This window comes from Pundamilia nyererei, unplaced genomic scaffold (assembly GCF_000239375.1).
Source record: "Pundamilia nyererei isolate P.nyererei 1_Seehausen unplaced genomic scaffold, PunNye1.0 scaffold00250, whole genome shotgun sequence".
Classification (NCBI taxonomy): Eukaryota; Metazoa; Chordata; class Actinopteri; order Cichliformes; family Cichlidae; genus Pundamilia; species Pundamilia nyererei.
In genome coordinates this window covers 177,301-189,059 of record NW_005187651.1, presented here as the reverse complement: position 1 = coordinate 189,059, position 11,759 = coordinate 177,301, and the positions used below count along the sequence as shown (strand labels likewise).

Sequence of the window (11,759 nt, the reverse complement as noted above, 5' to 3'; positions counted from 1 at the left end):
GAGCTGCTGCCAGCGCACGATCCCGTGACTCTGCTGGCAGCATCAGCAGCTTCCCAGCCCCCCGGGAGAAAGTGTGAGTTTTGGGGGGTGGGGGGGGGGTTATGGGTGTAGAAGTGCACACCATTAGCTACACTCAGTGACCTTCCCAGAGATCACGCGTCTCTTCACGGATGATCACATGAAAGCCTGAGCGGGTTTCTGTGGTAACGTTGAGGACGCCTCATTGACATTAGAGCTGAATCGGGTATCTTTTCATTCTCAGACCGTCTTTGGCACCAGAGCCTCGACGCTCTGTTCCCCAGCAAGGAAGGCCATTCCAGCTGAGCGACAGGAATCCTCTGTTTACAGTACAGCTTTATACAACCATGAGCAACATTTCCCAGAACAGAGCAGAAAACTAAAAGCAGGAGCGACGCTAAGCTGCCCCTCACTCTTCTAAAAAAAATGACAACAAGCAAGACATCCACGACGTGAAGAGTTTAAGTTGAACCGCTCCGTTCCTGAATGAGACAGGAAATGTCTTGTTTTTCCAATTTTTTTTCCATAGAAAGGGGGCAGTGTGTAGAACAGCAGCTTTGGAATGCAGCCCAGATGGGAGCTTGTCAAGGTTAAAAAACAAAAGGGAATTGCTCCGAGAACAGCCGCTCCCCTATGTATATTTCCCAGATATGATGTTCACAGAAACCAGTGCCCACTATTGTTTCCACAAATAGATTTCAACATATACGTGAAAACAATGTAGGTTTCCATGTATAGACTTAATTTAAAAGGAAAACATTCTGCTTCACCTTTTTTTTTTTGGTGACCCCAGATGAGCCTGCATTTTTTTCCTTCTTCTTCTTCTAAGTAAAGTCAAGTGATGCCAAGCTTGGCGCAGCAGTCACGAGTTAAGTTTTACCTTGTAATAGGTTTTAATAACACAGGTCCCTGTGGCTTTAAGCTCCAGGCACTTGAGAAAGGCGTCATTATGCAAACAAACCGCCTATTACAACAGTACGTCCTTGCAGGCCAAAACCCAGTCAGCAGTTACTGCCTCATGCCTCCAAATGTGTTTGCATGACTTTTCTGTCATCATATAGTAGCACCATACTGAAACAAGCCCAAACCAGCAGTTGGTCGCAAAGCGCTTGGTGCCCTCAAGTCTCTCAATCAATATCTGTCTTTAGAAAAAGGTGCCAAGAGTCTTTTTTTTCCTCTCTCTTTTGGAGGATTTGAAGCCCTCTTCAAAGGTGCTTTGTTGCTCTTACCACAGTGCAATTCAAAGGTCTTAATTAATTTTTTTAGCGTCCAACAACATTTACAGAGTGTGGACAGGTTGGTCTCCAGCTTTAGCAGAGACCACAGAAAAATAAAGAAAAACAGAAAATAAAAAGGCAGATTTTTCTCTCTCAAAACTGACGCCCACTTTGTGGGCTGTGGCATCATCAAATAACAACAAAATCAAATCAACAAAAACAAATTATTTGCTTTCTAGCTCTACAAGTGTGTGTGTGTGTTTTTTTTTTTTCTCTATTTGTCATTGCAAGTCAGGAAATTGCGCTACATAATCAGGTCAGGGGGTTGAGGAGAGGGCTTGGGGCAGGCATCGAGGACACTTCCCTTTTTTGGGATAAAAAATAAATCCACCACAGATCAGCTAAAGGAGCACCAGGCTGCAGAGCTAGACGGCCAACCAATCGACAAGGCGTTTGGTCAAGTCCCGTCTGCCACACCACGGCCTCTCGGGTCCGTGACGGTAGTGCATTTACATGAAAAGGATCTAAGTCTATCAGGTGATGCCCATCTTTGAATGATGCATGCAGGTAAATAGGACAAGAATTAAAAGTGTATCAGTCACTTCACCCCTCTCTCAGCAGGACAGGATGGTGTGTTAATGGCTGGCAGCATCTGAAGTGGTGAGAGGTGTCAGAGTAGTTCAGCAGTATCACTTATCTTTGGTCAGTTTAAATTAAGGTGCAGTTTTTTTTCTTTTGATCTCTGCTTACATTTTGATGGGGTGACGGGGGTGTCAGAGAGGGATGGGTGACTATTAAAGCTCCGAGGACTTTTCAATCAGTTACCATTGACTGGTCTGGCATTGGGTCTCATTTCAGATGCTGGTGCAATTCAAATGGTATGTAGAGCTTCTATAGGAGCCCAGCCAAACAAAAAACAACAACAAAAAAAACCCCAAACCAAAACAAACACACCCTCTTCTTTGTTTCCCGTGCCTGGGCTCCTCCCACTTCCTTATTTTTAGAACTTCCTCTTATCCTCAAATGCCCCCTCACCCTCGGCTCACTAACGGCCCCCTGACAACAACTACGACCATCTACAAAACAGTGCAATGTCTATTCATAGGCACAATGGGGTACAAATACAGCACAGAGAGGGAGAGAGGAACACTATACACGCTCATACAGTATGTTACACGCACACACTTATGCACGCACACAGAGAACACAGAATACAGAGACATCAGCAGCAGCAGCAGCAGCAGCAGCTCTGGCCTGTTGGTGGTTGTGGTGCAGCCTGCAGAGACAGAGCGGTGAAGACGGCTGCTGCTTGGAGGACCAACAGGAGAGGACCAGGAGCAAGGTAGCAATTTACTATCGCTTTGTTTAGGCTACTCCTTCCTCTTCTTCCTCACCTCCTCTTGGTTCCCAGCCTCTCCACTTTGCCGTCTCTTTGCTTAAATGTGTACGACGTGAGAGCAGAAGAGGTGTAGAGGAGCTTGGTCTCGACAAGTTGGTGGTGCTGGGAGGGCGGGGTTGGAAGAAGAGGGTACGGAGAGAAAAGGGACTGCTGTTTTGGGGTTTTACCCCGATGCCTCATCCCCGTCCTGTGGGGGCTCTTTGCGTTGGTTCTGACCGCCTGCGCTGGCTGCCAAAATCCTCTGCACAAAGTCTTTGGTCCGCCCAGCAACTAAGGGACCTGAGGTAGCCATGGAGATAAATTAGGAGGTGCGATGGAAAGAAAAGGACAAGTCGCAAGCAAAATCAAACCTGTTTTTATAGCACGAAATATCCAAACTGCTTATTACATATCTGTAATGTTAGTCTGTTTCTCACCACTCGACTCTCTGAGGATGTCTTCGAGCCGTTGGGTCATCCCTCGTTCGTCCGTGTCCTCCTCCTCGCTGCTCTCCACTCGCCGCCTGATCACTTCCTTAATCCGTAGCAGAGCTCCCAACAGGTTTTCTATGCAGCAAAAAGAGGAAAAAACAGCAGTGTGAGTCAGGAAAGCGTTTCCAGGGGTCGAATTCTGTTTCTGAAAGTCGAGGGAGAATAACTGATATCATTCAGGGCTGTGGAGTTCCACAGAATCCAAAGGCGTGCATTTTTAGTCGCCTACATGAGACAAATTACAGTGTTTAGTGCAGGGCTGTCAAACATACTGACCTTCTGTTTGCAAGGGATGGCTAATCGGGAGTAAATTGGCTCAAAGAGAGAGCAGCTGAAACAGCTTGTTTTAGAGATAGGGTGAATTGAAGGGGCTACAGAAAGGCTGTGAGATAAATAAGAACTATTTTGAACTGCCAATCATGCAAAGCTGCTCTCGCAGAACTCCCCTCAGCGGTACGAAGCAGATGTTTATTTTCAGAAAGCAGAAGAGAAAGCAGAGAGAAAAAGAAAGGGAAAGTAAACATCAAGCTGAAACTAAAGGAGTGAAAGTGGTGCCCAAAAGGTCAGATGAGTGAGTTTGTGACTCAACCCTCGATCTTCAACTCCTAACTGTCCAAGTGGAGCTGCTCAGTGGCTAACAGATACTGACTAGTAATATGAAGCATCTGGAGTCAAGAAACACGCTTTTTGTTAAAGGAATCCTTCTTGGGTCTGTGAGATAATAGCAGATGGGTTGCTACAACATGTGGCACAGAGAAGCAGCTGGTTGGGCCCACGGGAAAGCAGAAAATGTAGGGTTGAAATTGGCTTGGAAAATGTACGTTTAATAAAAAGTATTTTCTTATTATTAATATTATACTTGGAGAGGTTTGCGGATGGTAAGCAGCAAGCCCAGCCAGTGGGTGGGCATGTGATTAATAGAAGAGGTAATCTTAGTTTTTAATTTAAAAATAAATGGATTGTTTTACATCTATAATTAGCAAAAGTGGTTTAAGAGTGAATTATTATATTAACATTATAATGGTATATTTATGTAAGCCCCGCTTCTTTCCAGTGTTTGAAAATTTTCCACAAACATCTGTGTTTTTGTTTGCTTATAAAACAGAAACTGTTTAGTTTAGCTCAGATAGTAGTGCTGTGAATCATCGGCACCTCCTATGCTAGTGGCTCCTCCCCTGTCAGGTCATGTGACCCAGTGGTGCCATGACACCCCTTCTGTCTGTGTACATTATTCTCGCCTTGATGTGATTTCTCTTTTGTCCAGGGCTCATATCAGCAGGGAGTGCGTGTGTGGGCGAAGGACCACAGTGGGTCTGACCAGCTGCTCCCCAAGTCTCTGTAACACACACACACACACACACACACACACACGCACACATTCACACAAAGCAGGTCCGGAGGCTTCACACAGCACTGGCATGGTACCAAAGTGCTCTTTGTTTGAAGTTTCCTGTTGAATCTGCGGCTAAGTATGCAAAAGTGTGTTTTGTATAGATGCAAACGGCAGCGATATAAAGCGAGTGAATGGAAGAGAAAAACAAATGACACAGGAGCAGAGGAGGAAAAACGGAAGGAAGGAAATCTGTGAGGTTAAGTTCTGTATTTGGGCCAGTCAGAAGGCAAAAAATCACAAAAGCAGAAGCCACAACTAAAATCTTTGCGAGCAAATGCTGGGCCAAAATCAGGAAAGACTGAAACGTTCAGAGAAAATCAAGGAGAAATGGACAAAGAAAGTTGATGCTAGTGAGGTTGGAATTCACAGAGATCGATAGAAAACCAGACGAGGAGCACGAAGAGTAGGACGAGGAGGAGGAGGAGGAGTAGGTGGGCAGAACTGGGCTGATAGATTTGGCAGAGTCGAGGTGTTGATTATCAGGAGCGAGGTGAAGTCGCACTTCCAAGGGTTTCCCTGCTCCTCGTGGTCTTGTTACTATCAGTTCTCTGCATTAACCTGTTTTCTTAAACAGAGCATCTTCAGTGTTATTTGAAAAGATGGTTTCTCACTAATTTAGCTTGATTTAAATTTCATTAGTAAGGAAAATGTCCACTTTGCCACGCTGCAGCCTCTGATGTGGTTTTACTCTCATTAACTGACGCTGGGTATAATAAATTAACTCATTCAATCATCTATCAATTTAAATTGTAAGGCTCTTCCATCTCATATATAGTGTTAGAACAGTCTGTCCCACAGAGCCAGTTCTCCCACTTCTTTCCTCTACTAAAGTCAACTCACGTGAAGTGAAAAAAGACTCACAATGTTTAGAAGTTTTGTACATACAAAACTGCTTCACCCGTTTAACGGCTCAACAATTCAAAGATCTGATCAACCAATCACCTGGCAGGAATTCAGAGCATTTAAGCATGTCGACATGATCAAGACGAACTCCTAAACTGCAAACCGAGCAAGGGACGGAAAATTGATTTATGTGTCTTTGAACTAAACATAGCTGTGGTGCGAGACAAACTTGTCTCAGAAACTGCTCATCTACTTAGATTTTCACACACAACTGATAGAGGAGGCCAAGATTATCTTCTATTTGATAGAAAAGGTTAAGGAAGAGAAGCAAGACTAGTGCAAGCTGATGAGGAAGCAACACTAACTCAAACAAATAAATAAATACTTGACTTGACTTGACTTGAACAGTAGAAGAAGATTTCTGAACACACACGTTGAAGCAGTTAGGACTAGATGTGGGACCACACACTGTATATAAAAGATGGACACACCCATGTGACACCACTCACTGGTTTTGTAGAAACCTCCAGGATAGAGTTTTGGTTTTTAATGAATGCAGCAGTTTAATTAATTAGCAGCTGATTTGCATTTTCTTGCTCTCCTCCATTTAACTTCACTTTACTCTAATTTATTTGAACACCGTCACTACTGGGAGAAGCCAAAAGGTTGATGGGAACTGACTAAATGTTTAGACTATAATGCTGATATTTGGTGCTGCTGTATAGGTGACTGTATCACAAGAAAAAGCAGATATCATTATTGTTAGCCACCCACAGCAAGAAGGGTCACCCATTTGAAAAAGAGAGAAATATAAAAATAAACATAAAATAAAAATCTAGATGCAATCATTTATAAGAAGAGCATGTATAGAGTTTAATGACTATTTTGACTATATGTTCAGGGAACAGTCAGAAGTGTCAGGCATCTGAAACCCCCTGCTAAAGAATACCCAGTGATTTCCTGAGTACTGACCATATTCCTGATTGAGCCCCCACAGCTTGATCTTGTTGGCTTCGTGCTGGGCCTTCTTTTTCAGCCGGCAGGCCCTGAAAACAGAGGAAAATAAAACACTGTCATTCTTTAGACTTTGTGCGAGCATTCCCATTCTCCACATGACCCCGTTACTGAGTCAGCTGGCTCACGCTGACCGTATTTCCAAACCATGAGGAAGATTGAAAACCTCTTTAACCCCTCTGAAGGACCATTTGACACCACAAAAGGGCAAATCCAGTTCTGGTTTGAGAGTGTTGGAAAAAAGGGATCTGAGAATAAAACAATCAATGCGTGTCAAATATTAATGCCTCTCATGGGGACTATTTTCTGCAATGTGGAGAGAATTTCTCTTTTCATGCAGCTATGAGAGAGCTAAATGAAACTTAGGGAAAGAAAATACTTGCAGGTCAGTAGCGCTGGATAGAATATTTCCTCAGTGTTTCTCCACATGTTGACTTGAGCCTTGCCAGGTTTTTCTTTTTTGTACCACAGTCCCTGATGGTTTGAGGAGGATGTGGACGACAGTACAACAATTTAAATGTTCCTAATCACTGCGGGGATGGGACTTAACCAAGTACTGAGCAGGTTCCAATATGCACCACAGGTTTTTACATTTGGAAATGTGATTATAGAGATATAGAGTTTCTGTTCTTAATGCAAATCCAAAAATAGTCCTTGAGAGATCTTGCTGTTTATTGTGATGGATTACCTACAGCTGCAAATTGATTTAAGTAATGTACTGAATGAAAATCAGTCGCTGCCTGAAGGTAGGAAAAGTGTTCACCAAGTTGAAAGCTTCTGGTTCATGCATGTGTTTGGAAAAGGGCTGCAAATGGTTGTGTTTAAGAAACCTGGAAGTGTATGCCAACCTGTGGTCAGCCACAATAGGGTGTTGTGGACAATGCATCAGGCAGGAAATCTACAATCTGATGATATCTGATGACGGTTGGCTATTCTCTGCACTGAATTTATGCATCCTGTGAAACATGATTATTAACCTTCTTAACATGAGTACTGAGCAGCATTTGTAATGTCAAAGATTGCCAAAGTTGCAAAGATTGCAAGATTTACTTTGCTTCTGTGGGTAAATCTACAGACTGTGTCAAATCCAAAGTAGTTCTTGGACTTCAGCCTGAAATTCTGCTGCTATTATTTCTGGTGTCACCAAGTCCTATATTCCTGAACACAGCCGAACTTAAGCTAATTCATATAAACTTGATGGCCAAAGGTTCAAACTTCACATTAGCTTGCAAGCTAGGTGAAACAAATTATTATAACAGGAAATGCATAGCAAACCCCCCCCAAAACCTTTTAACAGTGTATGATGGAGGTTGTCCTGTCCCTGCTTCCAACGATCCAATTACATACTGAAGTTTAAAAAGGAGTATTTCCTTCCCACCTTCCCCAAGTCTGTGCATGCTCATGGGAGGGGGGGGGGTGTCTGCTGTCGTGATTCGGTGTTATACAAATAAAACTGCATTCAACTCAATTAAATTCACTCACATTCAATTGTGTAGTGGCAAGCAAATACAGTTACAGTATAATAATAAGATAGTAGCAGAGAAGATGATGGTAAGTTCTAGTATGATTTTATTTTTAGCTTTCTCTACCTACAACATGACTTAGCTTAATGTTTGCTCAGTGCTCTGGTGGAATGAGCCAGAGCTTTTCTTTTGCTCGTGTTCATACAACACCTACCACTCACCTTTTTTTTGGTGTGAATATTTGTGTATTTTTCTAGTCTGTAAAAATGCTATTTATATCTTATTTTTTGGCAAAGATGGCAACAATGTTTAAGTTTTCATTTATTTTGCTGTTATTTAATCCAATTTAACCGGTGATCCTATAGATGCACTTCATATGCCCAAAACACCACTAAAATAGACGTTACACCTTTTTCTTTTTTTACATGTATTTAGATAAGAGCAGCCAGATTTACTATTCAGAACAGTGGAGAGGCTTCTGGAGGGACTTTGATAAAATACAAATAAAATTATTTAAAAAGAAAGAAAGAAAAAAAAAGCAGTGATATAGGTCTATTATGAAGAAGTTAGCTATAAAGCTTCTTTTTGTTGGTTCATTACTTGAAAGAGCTTACTTCAGCGGATGTATGGATTTGTGTCTCCTCTGGTTTCTAACTGGTCAAAATCACTACACCATGAAACCACTGAAGAAGCTAAACAATACTTTCCCAAATGATGGTGTATTCCTGCTGAGTCTAGTTAGTAAGTTAGCATCCGGGACAGTTATCATTGCTAAGCGTGTTGGCTGGAATGTTGTGCCAAACTGGGCGAGGGCTAAGAACCAGCCCAGTGTTTTTCCTTTGTGCCGCCTGAATGCCCCAGGCAGGTTATTTCAGACATGAGCAGGGAAAAGAATGAGAAGGAAGGTCTGAAGGCGGTCAGGCTAATCCAACTACTAACCCCAACCTGGACTCACGCAGCCACAGCTATGACAGAGTAAAAGAAGTGAATCTTCACATGAGATTCCTGCATACTAAACAAAAACTCTGCAGTCACACTTCCTCTGACGTTAAATTTCCCTCACTCCCCTCCCCTTCAGTCTCTTTTTCAGCTTTATTTCTGTAAGTCCTTGCCAAACTTTCTATTAGATGACATGTTTGCGTCGTGTTTAATGTATGTTTTGAATTACAAGATATTCCCAGGCTCCTGCAATAATGTCCTGAATTCTGAAATCTCCCCCTCCCTCCCTGCAAAGATGAACTTTATATGACCCATCTTTCCCTCTACTCCTCGTCTGCCTCTTCAATCCTGCCTGATTTCCTTGTATTCAGCTTTTCATCCTGCTCCCCTCCATCTCCCCGCCTCTCTTGTTTTTTCCTCTGCTTCCCTCCGTCCTTCCTTCACTTATTCTGTCAAGATAATATTCAAGGTAAGTTTGTTACAAAGAAACAGGCAATGCAAAAATACACTGAAGACCAAGCTTTTCGACCTTCAGTGTTGTGTGTGTGTGTTATTCTGAGGGACATATTTTAAGTAAATTAAAGCCCGTTTGAGATTTTACAAATGGTAGTTTCTTTTAAGGCTTGCTGATCTGCAGAGTTCAACGACATGACAGCATCATCAAAGGAAAAATTCAAATCAGCAAAAACACGACCCATTTCCCAAGATCCTTTTATTTTCCATCACATGAATGCAACTGATGGTCTAAAATCCACACAGATATCACGTCTCCATGTGTTCTTCACCGTCCATGTCCTCCACCACCCGAATTTAGAAGGTCAACTATTAAATGCTGCACATATTTGAAAACCAATCTTGACAGGGCTAAAGACTGCAGATACTAGACCACAGAGCCCCGCAGGCTTCTCTTTTCTGCCAACAAATTACAAAAGCTGAAACCCTCTAAAAATTCCCACTCAGGCCTCATAAATCAATACAGAGCATTTCCAGTGTTCTCACTTAGTGCAGAGGATGTAGGAGGGCAGTAAAGAGCAAGCTGTACCTGGAGGCCAGCTTGTTCTTCTCCTTGCGTGAACGGGCTCGGGCCACAGCGGGCAGGTCGTTGACCGGACCCATGCCATCGATCGCTGCGTTGAGCTTCTGCAGCTGCTCCCCGATGTTGTGGAGCTTCTGAGGGTTCGGCGTCAGGTCGCTGGCATCTGTTTTCCGGGCTTTGCGTCGCCCCTTTTTGCCTGAATTAACGACAACAAAATGAACTCCATACGTGTCCGGTCAGGTAAAAACAGTGGAGCTCTACCAAACCTGGCCTTAAAAATGTCAGGATGCCAAATCTCCCAGTGGTACAAGGCAAGGCATCTATTTGTTTTAATATCTGCTTTCATTTGGAGGTATTATGGTTTGCAGCTCTATATTTTTAGTACTGGACTCTTCTAGAGCAGCTTTGCATGATTAAAGTTTGAAATAAACATTAGGCACCCAAGGCACTTTGCTAAATTGCTATTTAAACCAACTTTCTACTAATTGCTAGCCCCTTAAAATAGAAGATTTGCAAATGGTGTGGGTAGATCATCTGAGCTTGCTACAAGAGCTATTGTTTCCCCCCTGAAATGACTACATTAGAGGTATATGACATGATACAGAACTATCATAGAGATGTCACATAGAAATTACTGTACAATGAATGACATGATTTAAAATAAGCATCCACCCCAATAGTTTGATAGATTTACGGAGTATTTACACAACACGTAAACTGTTATCAGTGCTGACTCTTGTTTGAGTGGTTTGACTGGACTAAGTTTAAAGGACTGCCATTCTGGTTTGTACAGCACGACATGGGCTGCAGCACTGCAGCAAAGCTATTGTTGAGCCTGACGTGAGATTCGCGTACGATGGGAATGTTGAAAAAATCCACATTTTGACATGCAAGTTGTATGTAGGGCACACGCCTGAGGGTGCAGGTCTGATCTGTGTCACGGGAGAAAAAGGAAATGGGACGATCCCAACTGCAGCGTGCACGTTGGGTTAATGACTCCTGCTGCTAAACCTTCAATCCAGCCCTTTGATTAGGGTTTAACTTATCAATCTGACAATTATCTTTTTTAATAATTAGGTCATCGGCACTCCAAAAATGTCTTCCCCAGAGAAACAACCAGTTTCACTTAATAATCTAGTAACTTTTCTGACTTTTTTATTTATTTATTTTTTGTATGAAACAATCAGCATTAAATAGCATTCACTAGCATCACGCAGTAATGCTGTATTCTCACCCTCTCGGCGGTACAGCGTGCTGGGAAGAGTGCTGGAGCTCCAGGACAGAGACCAGTGGACGTCACCGCCAAGTTTCTTCTTTGTGGCTGACTCCCGAGCACGTCTGTACTCCCAGAAACAGCGACGCTTCGACGGTCGCTCGCCCAGCTGCCTGGCTGGCTCTGCTTCCACCTCTAGAAGGACAAATATGCAAAGATTTAGGCACTCATGTGGGAAAAACCTTGCAGTTCTTCAAGCAACTTGCTTGCCTGTTAAAACAACAAACAAACTAAGTGACAGAGAATAGACACAAGAACAAAATATTTGATGAAAAGAATCAGTGAGTAAGGAAAGCAGCCAAGAAGAAAGTGTTTCATAAAACTTATATCTCCAGAAAGATCGGAAGCCATCTTGTCGGTTTCTTGAATTCCCCCTGGTGCTGCATCCAAACAGACATGTGAGTGGGTGGAAATTATTTCCTATAATCCTTTTTGTCCTGACAAGGCTTCCCTGTCAGCTCTGTATAAAATGCAAGTTTCTCTTTTGCTCTGTTTCTTTTTATCTTGTGACATCTTATCTTCTGGCTGGATACCATTGCACTAAATTACATGTAAGTACAAATACAAGTGGCACAACTGCTGAACCATCAAAAAGAGTTTATTTAAACACTGACAGGGTCATGATAATACAGCTTATATTTTCTAGAATAGTGGGTATCATTACTTTGAAGCACAGCAGAAATACTCTGGAGTA

General features: G+C 42.6%; 1 protein-coding gene across 4 annotated transcripts in view; it reads right to left on the bottom strand.

Moving 5' to 3' along the window:
- Positions 1–898: 898 nt before the first annotated feature.
- The window catches only part of LOC102201385 (CREB3 regulatory factor-like), a 30,274-nt gene continuing 19,413 nt past the window's right edge, over positions 899–11,759 (bottom strand). For all 4 annotated transcript variants that reach the window (XM_005749579.1, XM_005749581.1, XM_005749580.1 and 1 more), the window contains 5 exons: positions 11,027–11,200; positions 9,799–9,988; positions 6,313–6,386; positions 3,051–3,179; positions 899–2,913 (listed from right to left, as the gene is read on the bottom strand). In XM_005749579.1, the coding sequence (XP_005749636.1) occupies positions 2,798–2,913; positions 3,051–3,179; positions 6,313–6,386; positions 9,799–9,988; positions 11,027–11,200 (683 nt within the window). In that variant the 3' untranslated portion in view covers positions 899–2,797. The remainder of the gene's footprint in view (positions 2,914–3,050; positions 3,180–6,312; positions 6,387–9,798; positions 9,989–11,026; positions 11,201–11,759) is intronic.